Below are 16,859 nucleotides of genomic sequence, written 5' to 3' on the forward strand. Positions count from 1 at the left end.
TTCGTCTCCCGGCGCATCACCAGAGACTACGCACACGAAGCCCCTTCGACCGCTCTATCTCCGGCATGTCTAGGTAGCAAGGCCGCATACGATCTCGTGGCATTGTATGGATTTTTCGTGAAGATGCTCCCGTACGAGATGGACGGTTCTGTGACGCAAGCTTGCTGTGGGATGTTTAATTAGTTAATTAATATGGTTCCAGTTTCGTATGGAATAAAATGAGATAGAAAGGAATACCTGGATACCAAGGGAACGGGAAAACCAAGAGACGACTGAAGAAAAAGAAAAAGAAGAAGAAAAAGAAGAAAGGACAGCCAACATGTATTTGAGAGTAAGTCGCACAGAGAGGAGGGACTAAGAGAAAACACCTAATTCATGGAAGGATACTGATGGAGGTCTGGTTATAGTGGTCAAAATAGTTCAAAAGATCGATGTCCTCTATCTACGTTTGCTGGCCCTGTGGCTCTGTATAAATAGAGGATAGGAACAAAGAAACCACCGTTTGCCCCATCGTTTGCAAGCCCATCGTTTGCCAGGATCCACAAGGACGTATCCACAGATACGAACTGTATCAGATACGTATTGGGATGATGTGTGGGATAATTAGAATGGTCAAATTCCAAGGTATTACTAAACTAATTAATTAGTTGCTGGCCAAATAGGCGTTTCAAAGAATAATTACTAAAAGTAAAATATCTCTCCGCCCAGCACCTCGCCCTGCAACACAACTATCCCGCAGCCCGAGGGTTACGTTGCCCCATCAGAGGAAGGCTCATTCAAAGCGGCGACGAGCCAGAGATAATACACCCGGCAATAAAGACACCAATGACAGACGCGGCGTGTCCGTCTACCGCGGCACGGCCTCGACCCCACCCGACGGAGGTGGCCGGCGGGCGTCAGCAGGTTTGGCATCTTTTGTCGTGAGGGGTGGTAGGGACCAAAAGGAGGGTGTTTCCGACCAGGGGATGATCCGAGGAAATTGGTAGAAGGCGGGTTTCATATGTCTGAGAGCGCTGTTTGTGTCTGTTTCTCCGCATGATACCCGGGCCCCTGGCCCTAGCATAATTATAATTAGAGATAGATGTGCATGGTACGCATTGGCGGTAAGATAGGATAAACGGACAATCGATGATCGCAAAAAGGAGCCGTGGCCCCCCTTTCAACCAGGCTTTACAACCTTTGGTGATTATTATGTGACCTTTGGAACATTCTTGAAGCAAGTACCCGAGGAAAACCCTCCAGAAGAGCTCGCAGCGTGTCCGGCAAGATGAAGCAAGGTAAAACAAGGTATTAAAAGAACAACAACAACATAGGTAATAACAAGAGGTGACATGTCCCTAGCACCCCCCCCCCCCTTTTCCTCCTTAAGAAGTACCTCTAGTACACGTAGCGGAAGTTGGGGTTCTCCTTGTCCGTCAGGTCCTCGAACGCGTGCACGAGGTTCTCGTCCTTGGCCTCGGCAGCGCCGGACGCGGCCAGCTCGTCGCGCTTCTTGTTCTGGTACTTGAGGTAGAAGCGGAGGCCGAGGATGACGATGACCAGCAGAGTGTAGCAGCCCAGGTGGGTAGCGAAGGCGATAAAGTACCTCGGCTTGTCCCAGTCGAGGAAGACCTGGGGGCCTGTGGATTGTTTTGTTTGATTAGCCACCAGCGAAACATCGGGAAGGAGGAGAAGAGAGAAGAGAGAACGGGGAGGAGAGATTAGCAGGAAAAGAAATAAATGTTCGTTGGGAACATACCGATGGCGTTGCCGGTGGACCAGATGATAAAGTTGAGCGCCACGGCCACGCTCTTCTTGGTCTGTCCGGCCACGTTGCGCGACAGCATGGACAGGGCCAGCGTCTGGGCGGACCAGAAGGACAGCGTGATGTAGTAGCAGATGACCAGGCCGACCTTCTGGCCCAGGGTCTCGATGGGGACCGTCATGAGGCAGATGGTGCCGATGAAGGACCTTTTGTTTTTGGGCGGAGTCCGCGTTAGCAAAACCAACCAAAGGTGCCCACCGGAGAGGGAGAAAAGAAAAGGGGGGAAGGGACCAGGGAGAAGAGCGAAGGGAGGAGTGGGGATGACGTACGGAATGACAAAGCCCAGCATGACCAGCAGGTTCTGGTTGGTCTTCTTGACGAGCCAGGAGGAGCTGAGCAGGACGATGATGATGTAGGCGCCGAGGACCATGGCGAGCAGCTGGGTCTGCAGGACGGAGAATCCAAAGGACTTGATGATGAGGCCCTGGAAGCTGCCGAGGCCGCTGGTCGGGAGGGTGGTGCACAGCTGGATGAGGGCGTAGCCCCAGGCCTGGGGGTCGAGGATGCCCTCCCAGAACTGGTGCTTCTTCCACTGGCGGTTCTGGACGCCGGTCTGGTTGGCGCGGACGCGCTCGACCATGAGGCGCTTGTCCTCCTCGGTGAAGCACTTTGCGCGCATGGGCGAGTCGGGCATCCACCATCCGACAAAGGCGCCGTAGATGACGGAGACGATGCCGTAGGACATGAAGAGCCACTGCCACGACTTGAGCGGGCCGGTGCGGATGAGGGAGAAGCAGTAGGCCAGCAGGCCGCCGACGATCTGCTGGGCGCCGTTCATCATGTACCAGTACGTCACGCGCGCCGCCTGCTCCTCGCGCCGGTACCACGTCGACGACAGCACGACGAATGCGGGCTGGCAGACCGACTCGAACAGGCCAAGCAGCGTCCGTACCGTCACCAGGCCGGCGAAGGAGGTGCAGGCAGCCGTGCAGGCTAGCACCGCGCCCCATGCCATGATGGAGAAGGAGAGGTACTTGGCGATGGGCACGCGCGCGATGAGCCAGTTTTGCGGGTACTCGACGATCAGGATGGTGATGTAGATACATGTGGTGAGCCATTGATACTAATATTGATCAAGATAGAAGCGTCAGCGGATAGCTTGAAAAAAAAAGGAAAAGAGGAAGAAATGAAGAACAGAAAAGTGAAAGAAGAAAAGTGGAAAAAAATAAATAAAAAGATAAAAAATAAAAAAAGGAAAACGAGAGTGAAAGAAGTGTCACGCACTTGTTGACCGTGGAGGCCAGTGTCCTCGATGATGCCCATGATGGAGGCAAAGCTCATGGTGCCCTTGTCGATGGCCTGCAGGAAGTAGGTGGTAATCATGATGACGAGGACGCGCTTGTCCACGAGGCGGCGGAGCCGGTTGTTCTCCTCCTCCGAGATGTCGATGCGCGTGTCCGAGACGTACTGGGCCAGTTCCTTGTCCATCTTCGAGTAGTCGGGCCTCAGCCGCTTCTCGAGCTCGGGCGACGGCGCCCGCTCGGCCTCGACGACGTCCTTGTAGGGATCAACTTTTTGGTCGTCGCCCGCAGCAGCGGCGCCGACATGGGACTGATCGACGGCATCGCGGTCGCTGTTGCCCGACGAAGCCATGATGCGTAGGATGGAGATTGACGCGTGATTCCGTTATCTCGTAGTATGGTAATGAAGGGAGAGATGGAAATGAATGCAAGAACCCTCCTCCTTCTCACTCATGCATGCACTTCGGGGACAGACGAGCGAGAAATTGGGATCGATCGTCGGCCACGTTGCTCGGTGATCCTCCCGTCCTTTTTAACACGCACCAAATAATAGTATTACCCCGGATTTCAACCCCACGGGGAAGAAGGAAGTAAGAAAAAAAACTAGTCCAGCAATTCCTGGGGTTTCTCCGCAAGAACAGAGACACGGACCAAGATGGGATCCCGGTCGTCGGTTTGCTCGCCTCCGCATCTCGCCCGAGCTACCCCGAGCTCACCGCATGCCCTTTGGCCACCCAACAATCGAGTTAGCACCTGAGTTGCAAGGAATCGAGCAATAGTCGGCAAGTGGGCGGGGATTCGGGGGTGGGAAGGAGCGGCCCACCTGGGAACTCGCCAGGATTCGAGCATCTCCCCCAACCGGGCACGCAGACCCCTTCCCCTCCCTTGAACCGTTCATGTCGTGTAACTCGCTGTCTGCTCAACCGAACCAGCAGGGCTGCACTGGGATGCACTCGGCGGAATGTGACACCGAGAGCCACGGCAAACCCACTGCTGCCATTGAGGGGTTCTGGTTGGTTGGCCCCATTCTCCACTAAGCAGCAGCCAAGAACCAGGTGCAAAGCCGTTAAAGGGGGCGTTACACCCTAGACCGGCAGCGAGCAACAAGCAGTTAACAGAAGCAGTAACTAACAGCAGCCAGTTAAGCGACTGCACTTGGACAAGGGAGAGAGCATCGGCAAGCTATCCTACTTTGAGCGCCACCAACCGTGTCACCCCTCCGACTAGAGGAACACTATTTTATTTACATTGCTCAACGATTACGCGACTGCTCTCGTCAGGTTTATCAAAGAGGGGAAGAATTAGAAGCGACTGCCATTAGGGAAAAGGAAAAAGAGAATAGAGAGAGGAAAAAAGCGGAGAAAGAAAAAAGAAAAAAAAGGAGGAAAAGAAATAAAAAAAAATTAAGGAGGTGCAGCATAATTAACCCTTCCGTCGGTTGGCCTTCCTCGATTCCTTCCCGTCTTCCTCCGCCAGCCCGCCATGCCAACCACGTACGCCGGCATCACCTCGCAAGAGGTGCACGCCAAGATCGAGCTGCTCATCTCGGCCATGGTCAACATCCGGGACAAGACGGGCGAGTTCCTGCTGACGCTGCCGGACGGGCGCGTCATCGACACCAAGGGGTGGCAGGACTGGGAGTGGACGCACGGCATCGGGCTGTACGGGATCTGGCAGTACTACCAGCTGACCAACGAGCCGCGCTACCTGGCCATCATCGAGGACTGGTTCGCCGCCCGCTTCGCCGCCGGCGGCACCACCAAGAACATCAACACCATGGCCGCCATGCTCACCCTCGCCTGCGTCTACGAGCGGACGGGCAACCCGACCTACCTGCCCTGGCTCGACGCGTGGGCCGAGTGGGCCTACCACGACCTGGAGCGCACCCGCCACGGCGGCATGCAGCACATCACCTACCTCGAGGAGAACCGCGACCAGCTGTGGGACGACACGCTCATGATGACCGTCCTGCCCCTCGCCAAGATCGGCTTCGTCCTCCGCCGCCCCCACTACGTCGACGAGGCCCGCCGCCAGTTCCTCCTCCACGTCCAGTACCTGTTCGACCCCAAGACCGGCCTCTTCTTCCACGGCTGGCAGTTCCACGAGGACGGCCGCCCGGGCGGCCACAACTTTGCCGAGGCCCGGTGGGCCCGCGGCAACAGCTGGCTGACCATCGCCATTCCCGAGTTCCTCGAACTGCTGCGCGAGGGCGCCGCCGGTAGCAGCAACGACGTGGCGCTCGAGGCGTTTCTGCGGAGCACGCTGCGGGCGCAGTGCGAGGCGCTGCGGCCGCTGCAGGATCCGACGACGGGCCTGTGGCGGACGCTGCTGGACGTGCCCGAGTCGGAAGGGTCGTACCCGGAGGCGAGCGCGACGGCCGGGTTCGCCTTCGGCGTGCTCAAGGGCCGGCGGCGGCGGGACCTGCCCCCGGGGGCCGGCGAGTTCGACGACATGGCGATCCGCGCCGTCCGCGCCGTCCTGGCCAACGTCAGCGCCGACGGCGAGCTGCTCAACACCTCCTTCGGCACCGGCATGGGCCGCGACCTGCAGCACTACAAGGACATCCCCGTCACCAGCATGCCCTACGGGCAGGCCATGGCCATCATGGCGCTGGTCGAGTTCTCGAGGAGATTTATCTGAAGGACATGATCAATCAATAAAATCAATCAACTAATTAATCATCAACCAACCCCTTTGGTCTCTCTCTCTCTCTCTCTGTCCCTCCCTTTCTTTCTCTCTCTCTCATCTCCTCTTGACCCTTTCGCAACCAAAAAAGACATTGGTCCTGAAGATACGACAGCACGCTTGTGCCTGCCCAGCGTTGCCCAGCGATGCCCAGGCCGCCCATTGATTTTTTTTTTTCCCACTCCGTCGACCGGTGCTGCAGAGGGTGGTGTAACAACGGAGAGTCATTGCCTGATCGGCGAAGAAGATCCTTCGGACTCTTGACCTAGTCCGAGGTCCCCAGCCGTCCCGGAACTCGCTAATGCGGACGGTGATGGTGGGGGGAGAGGGATGGAGGGGAGGGGGTTGAGTTCCATTAATTACGGATTATTATCGATAGATAATTAGGGTCCCTCCTCTCTGGTGAAGACGTGCATACGGGCCACGACTCTAGCGGTGTTAACTTTGGCGAGAACTATTAGCGGGAGGTCAAGATCGGATTCTCTCACTGGCTGAACTGAAGGGATAAACCAAGGAAAGGGTTGCAGGACAGAGCAGCGTGCATGTGCGATGCAATTCATTCACGGTCACAGCTTCTCGCTGACTGCCGGGATGCGAGAGAACGGAGGAGTTCTTGAAAAGCAACACACGTTTCAGTATGGTTCACAGTCAGACATGGTGCAATATCAATCACCTGGTGGGCACTCCAACCCGCCTTGGGGTTGACTAGGTTATTTATTTACATCCCGGTCTCTCTTTGCTCTCTCTCACGCACCCGCGCTCGTGGTCTGGAGACGATATAACTCGTCGCCCTTTCGCCTCTCCTCGTCGATGATGTCCTGGACCGACTTGGTGCCCGCGCCGGCGCCGTAGTACTGCTCGGCCAGCTCGATACAGCGCAGGTTGGCGGCCAGCTTGTTCATGGTCTCCATCCACTCCTCCGTCTTCTCGCTGTCAAAGACGATGCCGCCGCCGGCCTGCAGGTAGGCGACCCCGTCCTTGACCAGCATGGTGCGGATGGCGATGCACGTGTCCATCTGGCCCTCGTCCACGGCGACGCGGACGGCGCCCGTCTGCTTGTCCGTCTGGACGCGGACGACGTCGTAGGCGAACCAGCCGGCGGCGCCGGCGTAGATGCCGCGCTTCTCCTGCTCCAGGTCGTAGATGAGCTCCATGGCCCTGATCTTGGGCGCGCCCGAGACGGTGCCGGCGGGGAAGATGCTGCGCATGGCGTCCCAGCGGGTGCACTCGGGCCGCAGCAGGCCCGAGACCTCGCTGGTCAGGTGCTGCACGTGGCTGAAGCGGTCGATGCGCATCAGGCGGTCGACCTTGACGGTGGACGGGTGGCAGACCCGGTTGACGTCGTTGCGCGCCAGGTCCACCAGCATGACGTGCTCGGCCCGATCCTTGGTGCTGGCCTGCAGCTCGGCCGCCAGCTCGTCGTCCTCGGCCGGGTTGAGCCCCCGCCGGATGGTGCCCGCGATCGCGTGGTTTACGATGCGCGGCCGCGAGCGCGCCTGCTCGGCCGCCGAGTACGCGAACCGCTCGTCCACGGGGAGCGGCGCGTACCCGTCCGTCTTCATGAGGCATTCCGGCGAGGCGCCGACGATGTGGAAGTCGGAGCACGACAGGAAGAAGAGGTACGGGGACGGGTTGAGGGTCCGCAGGGTGCGGTAGATGTTGAAGGGGTGGAGGGAGGTACCGCGGGAGAAGCGCTGGGAGGGCACGGCCTGGATGATGTCGCCCTTGACAATGTGCGACTTGAGGGCGGTGACGAAGGACTCGTATCCGTGGCGGCCCACGTTGGACGAGTACTGCTGGGGCGTGGACGGGTCGGGCGGGTTCTGAGGCGGGAGAGGGGTCTCGGGTCGGTGAATGACGTCGAGGGTCTCGCGGATGGTGGCGCAGGCATCGTCGTAAGCGGACTGGAAGCCGGAGGGGTCCTCGGGGAGGCGCATGTGAGTGATGATGGTGAGGGCCTGGAAGAAGTGGTCAAAGGCCAAGATGGTGTCGAAGAGCATAAACAGGGCCTCCGGGATGTGCAGGTTGTCCTTGAGCGGGCGGGCCGTCTTGGGCTCAAAGTACTTGATGCAATCGTACGAGATGTAGCCGACGGCGCCCCCAGTCAGGCTGGGTAGCTTGAGCGATGGGATGCTGATCACTCTGTCCTCGCCGAGCTGAGCCTCGAGCGCGCGCAACGGGTCACCGACATCTTCGTAGCCAGGGCCCGTGGCTATCACTTTCCTTGGGTCTGCCGAGATGATCAGCCGAGGTTCGCATATTGGAGGGGGGGGGGAATTGTTTTATTTCTGGATGGCTGCCTTACTGGCTCCGATGAAACTGTATCGCCCGACTGTCTCAGTGCTCCCTGTGGCGCTCTCGAGCAGGAACGAGTACTCGGCTGTGGCGCTGCGGCAGATCAGTCTCAATGCCCCGCGGTGGAGTTATCGATAGGAATCAAAACAAATTCAAATTCAATCGGCCCAGACAAATCATAATCATAAAAAAAAAACCATTGCTTCCTTACCCGTTTGACAACTTCAGGTAGGTGGCTGACGGAGTCAGCAGGTCGGATGGGACGGTGATGCAGACGGGGAGCAGTGTCGGCTTTGGTGACGCTGAGCTGGCCTGTTCATAAACGGCCTGGGCATCAGCCAGTGTTGGCCGGATGTCAAGCTTCGTTCGTGTAGCCATTGGGCCGCCAATCGCCGATCGATGGTTGATGGAAACAGAATTGGGGCTCCCGGTTGCCGGGGTGCGGAGGTTGATCCTGGTGTCTTTCTGTTGTTTCGGCGCGCGATCCGGGGCAGCAACTGCACCTGCGGGTTCGAGAACCGAACGTTTGATTTTTCTGCTTGCTCCGCTGAGTCGAGTCGTCGATTGCCAGACTCTCCGACCTCGGGTGACTCATGAGGTGGGGCTCAGAGGATCTCCAAGTGCTGACCACCCTCCGGGCCAACCCTAACCCTATATTGGGACCACGATCTTCAACGACGCAAGTGAACGAGTCAAGGCTCGTGAGCTGCATCGTGGAGGGGCTGTCATTGCTCTCCTGGCATAACTGAGACGGACGAGACCAGATTAATTCCGTCTGCATGGTGGAAGGCATGGCCCAGCTGGTGGCAATACCAAGTAACTAATCCGTACACTCCAAACGCTTATCAGCTTCCTGATTGCGATGAGTCCAGGAACCGGCGTTAAATCGGGCACATCATGATGCCAGCTGCGGCTCGATCCATGGGCTCTGATCTTTCTTGGCTCTCCTTGGCAGTGCTTGTTTCATAGTTCTATATGTAGCGGGACGATTGTTAGACGAGGTGATATCTGGGGCGTCGTAAAAATCCGCCTAGCACCCTGCTCCGATGCGTGATTTACATAATTAATTATTCTTTGCAAAGGCTTGGTAATGTGGTCTTTCTTTTTCATGAAATACAGAAATCTCACTGTGAACTTGTGTGACTTGATTTTCACCTCTGGTGTTGAGACCGTGAAAGCCCACGATTTCTCATGCTTGTAGACTCGCCTCTATGGAGCGTTTTGGTTAATTATTTGTGAGCTCGGGTGAAGCTCAATGATCAGACCGAAACAACCACGCTTCGGAGGCTCAGGGTTACGATCACCCTTGACAGCTTTCTTACTCTCCTTTCTACGTCTAGATTGCGCGAAAATGCACTATCGCAAAATATTTGGAGCGTCGCGAAGGATCAACATCGCGGCAGAGGCTGTGATGCAGTATGTGTCCGTGGATGCGTCTTTCATGTAAGGTTAGATAAGATAAGGCTTTGCGGGTCCTGGGTTTGTGGGTGGAGCCCTCTTTGTGGCCAGGGTCGGCTTACAGGAACCCACGATTTGACCAGACATCGAACTATCTTGATTTTTACAACCAGACCTCCCTCAGGCTGCTAAATAATTATGGCGAATGGGTGCTGTATGCTCATTCCATGGACATGCTGACGTGCCCTGGGACGCCGGTGGTTAGGGCGAACTCGGAGCACCGCATTTGAATCTAAACCCGAAGCGAAAGAAATATGAACACCGGCACCCGCATATCTCCGAGCACCGAGCCAGCGGATATAGCCGGCAACAATCCTCCGCAATCGCCTCAACAGGCGCAATATACCATTCCGCCCAAATCCCCGTCCCTCTCAAGGTCGTAGGGCGACAGGGCACACTGGGCATCGTCAGAGAGCCCGTCGCCATCTATACCGGGTTACCCTTTGACAGATTCTTTACTTTTTTACCACCTCGAGGTGCTTCTTGAAGCCTCCGGCCTTTTCGATAATTAATTACCATGTCGATCTTTGGGTGAGTGAGAACCCTGGCTATTATTAATGACCCGAGAGGTCTTGCCTAAGCGGGCAGCTTGAGTATTCTTCCAAAATGAAGTCTCAAAAAGTCTGCTCCGACTAATTAAATAACCCACTGATGGCAGCCGGGCCACCTTCTCCTCGGCCGGCTACGCGGCCTTCCGGCCGTCCTATCCGCCCGTGCTGTTCAACCGCGTGCTCGCCTTCCATCATCAGGGGCGGAGCCAGGGCCAGCCGGCGAGCGGGAGCCCGTCGGGGACCCTGCTCGACCTCGGGTGCGGGCACGGGGTGGTGGCGCGGGCGCTGGGGCCGCACTTCTCCTCGGTCGTCGGGGTAGACCCTTCGGCGGGCATGGTGGAGCAGGCGCGGCGGCTGACGTCGTCGGACGGCGGCGGCGGCGGCGGCGGCGGCGGCAGCAGCAGCCGGATCACGTTCCGGCAGGGCGGGGCCGAGGACCTGTCCTTCCTGGCGGACGGGTCGGTTGACTGCGCGGTGGCGGGCCAGGCGGCGCACTGGTTCGACTACGCGCGTGCCTGGCCCGAGCTGGCGCGCGTGGTCCGCAGCGGCGGCACGCTAGCCTTCTGGGGTTACAAGGACCACGTCATCGTCGGGCACCCGGCCACGACGCCCGTTTACGAGCGCTTCACCTACGGCGAGGCCGAGCCGGTGCCCGGGTGGGAGAGCATGGCGCGCTTCTGGGAGATGCCCGGGCGCGAGATCCTCCGCGGCTCGTACCGTGCCATCGTGCCCCCCGCGGCCGACTGGGACCGCGTCACGCGCATCGCCTGGGACCCGGACCGGACGCGGGCCGACGCGGTCGCCGGCGCCCCCGAGGAGGCCCTCTGGCTGCGCAAGATGCTCACGCTCGGCCAGCTCCAGGGCTACCTCCGCACCTTCAGTGCCTTTCACGGCTGGCAAGCGGCCCACCCGGACAAGAAGAGCCGGGCCGAAGGCGGCGAGGGGGATATTATCGATCTCATGTTCGACGAGATGATCGCGGCCGTGCCCGAGTGGCAGGCCAGGGGGGATGACTGGAAGCAGATCGAGGTCGACGTCGTATGGGGCACCGTCCTCCTCATGGCTAAGAGGCGATGAAGGGGGGGAGGAGGAGGAGGAGGAGGAGGAGGAGGTCATGACGCGCCAGCAGTTCTGAAGTTCCCCCTCTCCGATAAGAGGGAGTATAGTTAAGTCCATTTGGTTCGTGGCTGCTTGGTCGGGTTACATTTCCTGCAGGTAGGAGATTAAGGGTATATATCATGATAGACATCGTCAATCGTACAATCCTCACTCTCGTCAGCCACTTCGTTTCCTCTTTCTTCTTCCTCCCCCTGGTTCCTCCTCCCGTGACCATTCCAGCCATTTTGAACCACCCGATTCATTCAATGCCTGCGGGTGCCAAACATCTCGTTCTTTCCCCCTCCGAACGGCCCCGTCCCCTTCTTCTGTTCCTCCTCCTTTCAACTCCTACGCGCTTCGCTTTTCTCCCAATCACCCATAATACCCCCTGCTCCGGCTCCTCCTTCTACTCCCGCTCCTCACCACGACAGGCGCAATCTCCTGCACCGGTACCGCCTCCACCATGCTGGCCCCCCTCGACCTGATGTCCGAATGGTGGTGGCTGTGGTGGTGGTGACGATGATGGCGATGGCGGGAGTGGGAGCAGGAATGGCCGCCCCGGTCGTAGTCATAGTCATATCCACCCCTCCTCGTACTCGCACGCATGGCCACCAGCACCACCACCACTACCGGGGCCGGGCCCGGGGCTGCGGCCGCGGGGGTGGCGGGGCGCGTACCTGCCGCGGACGCCGCCGTACCAGGGACTGCCGGGCACCGCCTCGGTTGGTGCAGGAGCGGATGATCCAGGCGAGCAGCAGGAAGCCGGCGATGGAACCGATCACGATGCCGGCGATGGTGCCGCCCGAGAGGGTCTTGGCCGAATCAGGGTCCGACGAGTCGTCGCTGTTGGACATGACCGTGATGGTGCCGCCATCTGGAATGGTCTGAGACTGGAGCTGGTTAAGGAGGTGCGGGAGGGTGCGGGTCGGATGGAGCATCTCGGCGGCGGTTTGGAGGAGGGGCCCGGGCGGGAGAGAAGAAATAGGGTAAGGGAAACACGGGAGCCATGGCTGCTGCCCGTTGAGGCCGATGCTGGTGTGATCCGGTCTTGGAGAGGTCTGGCAATGATTCGGTGTGCGAAGGCTCGGGAAACCACTCTTAATTAGTGTTTCTCCTCAGAGCTTCTTCCTGGTTCGGCGTGCGAAATCTTCACCCTGGGCAGAACTGAGCAGGAACGAATATGAAGCGGAGGGCTGGCCGTGTCTTCGGTTTATACGCCCTTAGGCTGGCACCCCCTTATTACAAGTAATAAAAGTTCGAAACTTGACCAAGTGAGTCATGTAATTGTAATTATATACAAAGCCATTTTGGAAGCAGATAGGCTTGCTTAAGGGGGCTGGCGTGATGGGTGGTGTAGTATTGGAGGCAGTGGGCAGGTAAACAGGTGTGCCAGTGTAGCCAGATTCAGCAACGGATTGTCTATCCTTGATCCTGTTTTGCGATCCGAGACCTGTAGATAATTAGTTACTCAATAATAGTTGAAGTCTTCTGAGATTCGGTCATGTCAGTGGCTCCCTGATGCAGTACGTGTCCGTGGATGTGTCTTTCATGTAAGGTTAGATTAGATAAGGCTTTGTAGGCCCTGGCTTTATAGGTAGAGCCCCCTTTATACCTACCCTCTTCTTATACCTGGCTACAGGGCCGCGCTTGTCGAGGCTCAGTCTCCTGTGCTGAATACCCTTGTCAACGACACCAATTTCAAGGAGGCCTGAGACGGCCATGCTGAGCTCAATGAAGTCGAAGAGGACACCTTCTCTACCTTCGTTGAGTATGCGTACACCGGGAGATATAGCGCAGCAAACGTCACAGAGCTATCGTTTTTCATAGACTTCAATCCCGTGAAGGACGATTATGTCTATGCATATTCTCATGTCAGAGTTAAATCCTTTCCTAAGCCTGCAATATCGTGGCTCAATCTAACAAGGATCCAGCGGTCCAAGCTGCGGTGGAAAGTCAAGGCCGCTGTAGCCGAGGAAGGACTTCCGCGTCGATTCGTATAGGGGCCGAAGTGCCGCCGGAGTGGTGAATATCCAGTAGGTGTCGGGGTCGCGTCTACATTTTGCCGACTGTTACCAAATATCTCGGCTAATGCGCCTCTCCTTCTCTCTCCTCGGTAAGACGCTGATGGCCCCCAGGGTCACGGAGGAGGACTTTGTCATCCTGTTGCGATGCTGCTATGACCAGTTCGCCCCAGAGAAGCCGAGGCAGCTGCTTCTTTGTTATCCCGCCTGCCGCGTGGAGAGGCTGTGGAAGACCAGAAATTTCCAGGGAGTGCTGGAGGCGCATGCGGATGTAGCCGTCGCTATTCTCGGGTTGATAGTGGAGAACAGCAACTGAACGTGCTTTGGCTGTTGTTTAATTATACGAATGAACCCTTACCATCTTTCTCTTGGCTTGAAGCTTGGTGGGATAATTACTAATTATCAAATTGTGGCGGGTTCTGATTTGCCATCAGTTCATTTATTATACCATCGCCTCCGAGGCGCAAAGATATCTGCATACTTGTGAGTACTTATCCCTCGTTTATCAGGATTTGAGTTGCTTGTTCCCACTGCACACCTGGGCCCCAACCTCGAGAGCCACAACCTTCCCATCAAATTCGGTTGCTTCTTTCGAAAACAGGGCCGGTTGGTGCTCTCGTAACGATCTCAAGATGGGGAACATCAAATGAGAAACGCATGCCCCTCGGGCACCCTCCCACGGAGATGGAAGTCTAGATCAATAGCCGATGAGCCCCACTAGCGATACAGGGTTTCCGCTTCCAGGCCGTTCCGCTTCATCGTAGCCTGGCAAGAGTGCGGGTCCCCGATAACTATACTCGGCCGTTGTGGCACACCAGTGTTTGCATGGCGACCCCCCGAGGCCGGAATGGGCACGCGGTTCTGAGATGGGTGAATAAGTAATTAAGCACAACTTACTCGCTTTGAATACGCATACTGTACCTACACCAAGTACTACGTCTACGAAGGCCCTGCGGGCAGAATTCAATAAAACTGCCAATCAACTCCTCCAGAGTCTCGGAGCAAATGCTCGTATTGCGGGCTTGGTGCACTGTTGGACCGGGCATTCACAAAGCGACTCGGGAGATGTAAGCTTGGAAGAGCCTTGGCTAGAAGAGCCCAAGGCTGTTCAGCCCCCAAATCTTATAGTCATCTTTGCTTTGGAAGGGAAAAAGGATCGGGTTATGCCATCAATCCGAGCAACCGTCGAGTATGACAATGTCTTGCAGAAAAAAAAGCCGGGATCTATGATACCTGAATTGAGCAGATCCAAGAAGTCGTCAGCCAGAACGGCTTTGGGATATTAAGGAGAAAACAAGGGGGCGATGCTAGCTCGCTTACACTCTTCGGCGCAAACAACGCCATCCCTTCCCTCGGGTGCCGTTCTGCACGTGAGATCTTGGTTCGCTTGATTGGTGGCATTTTGAATCTCGGATGATTCTCCGTCCACCAGATCGGTTCACATTCCGCATCGGTCATGGTGTTGCATCTCGAAGCTGGGGTGTAAGCCCCGGAAAAACAATCACGCACCATCCATAGACATAGAGGTATGTACGGATTAGTGTGCGCCATTCGCTCCACCGAGAAAGCTAGCGTTACAAGTAAATAGATTGACGACAACCAAGGTTGAGAGGAAGAAGAAAGAAGACAGGATTGTTATTTGGTTTGCCGGCGCTGCATGTGCTTGGATTGAATCACATAAACAACACCGTAATTACACTAAAGGTGGAAGTAGACAGGAACATGCATTATATGCAAAAGCGCATTCACGTAATTGTGTACTGTACGTACATACATCCTTTGTATGTACGTAATTACCCTTTCGAGGCCCCGGTAGACACGGAAGACAGACCTCCAGCCGCCGAGAAAAGATGAAACATCAGACATGAGTGGTGGAGAAAAAGGAGTGCTGTCGAGAGCATCGGTTACCGTAGGCGCGTCGATCATAGCGGGAACAACCGTTGGACGCTGGGTCCTCGCAACGACAGAACACGAGCGCCAAGTGAAATATCAAGCACCTCCAAGGAAGGGATAAAAAGGATGGACTCGACCTCAGACTCTTGACGCGAACCAACTCGGTCCATCAACAGACAACTTGAGTCAACAACCATCCCAGATTGCCTAATTAATTAATTATTCGCTCAAACAGACCATCGCATTCACACATCCACTTCAACCATCCAACATCCAACGATGCATCGCTACGCCTTCCTCGCCCTGCTCCCGGCCGTCTTCGCCAAGGTGCCCCTTGTGGCCCGCGCCGGAGTCACGACCACGCTGCCGGCCAGCGCGGGCGCCACAGCCACGTCGGCACCCATCACCGTCAAAGCCGGGCAGACGTTCGACGGCAAGATGCTGAACTTTGATCGCTCCCGTACGTGCGCACGTTTCCTCACTGCCTCGCCGCGCCGCGGTGGCCGTGGGGAAAGAGAAGAAGAAGGAAAGAAGAAGAAAGGGGGGTGTGTGCAGATGGCTGACGTCCAGCAGCGAGAGTCTGTGCTGAGCAGACGGAGACGGGTGAGGATGACGCCATGTTCATTCTCGAGGACGGTGCCACTCTCTCCAACGTATGTTTTTTTTTCTTTTTTTCTTTGAGTTTAGAATGATTACATGTCTAGAAAGAAGGTAATAGCTAACCATGCCCGCAGGTCATCATTGGTCCCAACCAGGCGGAGGGTGTCCATTGCAGGGGCACTTGGTAAGTATTAATTATTAACCACTGCGGCGAAGCCAGTCTCCGATCAAACAGCAATTTCTAGAAACTAATCTCATGTGTGACAGCACCCTGATCAACGTCTGGTTCCAAGATGTCTGCGAAGACGCTATGTACGTGTCATCCCCCCTATTAGCTTCCTGGCTCTCACGGCCAAGAGCAAGGAAGTATATCATCCTCGTATCCCGGCAAGCTACTAACATACTCTCTTCTCTCTCTCTCTGTGCAGCACCCTCAAGCAGTCGAGCGGCACGTCCCGGATCATCGGCGGCGGCGCCTTCCACGCCGACGACAAGATTGTGCAGTTCAACGGGTTCGGCACGGTGGAGATCAGCGACTTCTTCGCGAGCGACTACGGCAAGGTGGCGCGCAGCTGCGGCAACTGCAAGGACAACGGTGGGGCGCGGCACATCGTCATCGACAACGTCGTCGCCGTCGACGGCGGCGTCCTCTGCGGCATCAACACCAACTACGGCGACACCTGCAAGATCTCCAACAGCTGCCAGGACGACGGCAAGAGCTGCGACCGCTTCACCGGCAACAACAGCGGCAAGGAGCCCACCAAGATCGGCAGCGGTCCCGACGGCCAGTTCTGCACCGTCACCAACCTGTCCAAGAGCTGCTAAATCACTGGCCACAACTGGCCGTGTTTATAACCATTTCTTGAGGAAAGCCTGGTATGCTGGCCACGGGCAGTGCCGGGCTGCAATGTACATAGTTGATTTCTTGGTTGCACATACATTCCTAAGTCACATATTGTTGAGATTTAAGTCCCTAGTTGGATTGAATCCAGAAGTACTCCGCTCGACTACGGATTAATTACCTTGCCCTTCTTTGCTTCCCATGTCACCATCGCTCCGCGTCCAGCACACGCACGAGTCTCCGTTCCCGCACAACTTCCACCTCGCCCCCTCCATGACGTTACACGGAACAATCTTCAGGTATATCGCAACATTATCATGTGTGCTCCAGGCCTTCGTGAAGACTGACAGTTGTGCCTCAGGTGGCTCTCCG

General features: G+C 56.6%; 6 protein-coding genes across 6 annotated transcripts; 3 read left to right on the forward strand and 3 right to left on the reverse strand.

Moving 5' to 3' along the window:
• Positions 1-1,083: 1,083 nt before the first annotated feature.
• P884DRAFT_221979 (general substrate transporter) lies at positions 1,084-3,791 on the reverse strand. Its single transcript, XM_069439507.1, has 4 exons — positions 3,029-3,791; positions 2,074-2,867; positions 1,739-1,950; positions 1,084-1,619 (listed from the first exon to the last, which is right to left on the reverse strand). The coding sequence occupies exons 1-4, from the start codon at positions 3,395-3,397 to the stop codon at positions 1,378-1,380; spliced, it is 1,617 nt and encodes a 538-aa protein (XP_069298532.1). The 5' UTR covers positions 3,398-3,791; the 3' UTR covers positions 1,084-1,377.
• Positions 3,792-4,527: 736 nt separating this feature from the next.
• On the forward strand, positions 4,528-5,685 carry P884DRAFT_298993 (glycoside hydrolase family 105 protein; the record flags this gene model as incomplete). Its single annotated transcript, XM_069444662.1, has 1 exon — positions 4,528-5,685. The coding sequence occupies one exon, from the start codon at positions 4,528-4,530 to the stop codon at positions 5,683-5,685; it is 1,158 nt and encodes a 385-aa protein (XP_069298533.1).
• A 702-nt stretch (positions 5,686-6,387) lies between these two features.
• Positions 6,388-8,556, reverse strand: P884DRAFT_241562 (ADC synthase). The gene is made up of 3 exons (XM_069440224.1): positions 8,237-8,556; positions 8,036-8,118; positions 6,388-7,960 (listed from the first exon to the last, which is right to left on the reverse strand). Exons 1-3 carry the CDS (start codon positions 8,401-8,403, stop codon positions 6,477-6,479), a joined length of 1,734 nt encoding a protein of 577 aa, XP_069298534.1. The 5' UTR covers positions 8,404-8,556; the 3' UTR covers positions 6,388-6,476.
• A 1,584-nt stretch (positions 8,557-10,140) lies between these two features.
• P884DRAFT_258443 (uncharacterized protein) lies at positions 10,141-11,314 on the forward strand. Its single transcript, XM_069441235.1, has one exon. It carries the CDS (start codon positions 10,368-10,370, stop codon positions 11,109-11,111), a length of 744 nt encoding a protein of 247 aa, XP_069298535.1. The 5' UTR covers positions 10,141-10,367; the 3' UTR covers positions 11,112-11,314.
• Positions 11,315-11,758: 444 nt separating this feature from the next.
• P884DRAFT_269020 (uncharacterized protein) lies at positions 11,759-12,070 on the reverse strand (the record flags this gene model as incomplete). Its single annotated transcript, XM_069442243.1, has 1 exon — positions 11,759-12,070. One exon carries the CDS (start codon positions 12,068-12,070, stop codon positions 11,759-11,761), a length of 312 nt encoding a protein of 103 aa, XP_069298536.1.
• A 3,255-nt stretch (positions 12,071-15,325) lies between these two features.
• Positions 15,326-16,471, forward strand: P884DRAFT_269021 (polysaccharide lyase family 3 protein; the record flags this gene model as incomplete). Its single annotated transcript, XM_069442244.1, has 5 exons — positions 15,326-15,506; positions 15,620-15,699; positions 15,781-15,830; positions 15,914-15,958; positions 16,075-16,471. 5 exons carry the CDS (start codon positions 15,326-15,328, stop codon positions 16,469-16,471), a joined length of 753 nt encoding a protein of 250 aa, XP_069298537.1.
• Between the last annotated feature and the right edge of the window lie 388 nt (positions 16,472-16,859).

The sequence above is a fragment of the Thermothelomyces heterothallicus genome, assembly GCF_042370625.1.
Source record: "Thermothelomyces heterothallicus CBS 202.75 unplaced genomic scaffold P884_scaffold_8, whole genome shotgun sequence".
NCBI lineage: Eukaryota > Fungi > Ascomycota > Sordariomycetes > Sordariales > Chaetomiaceae > Thermothelomyces > Thermothelomyces heterothallicus.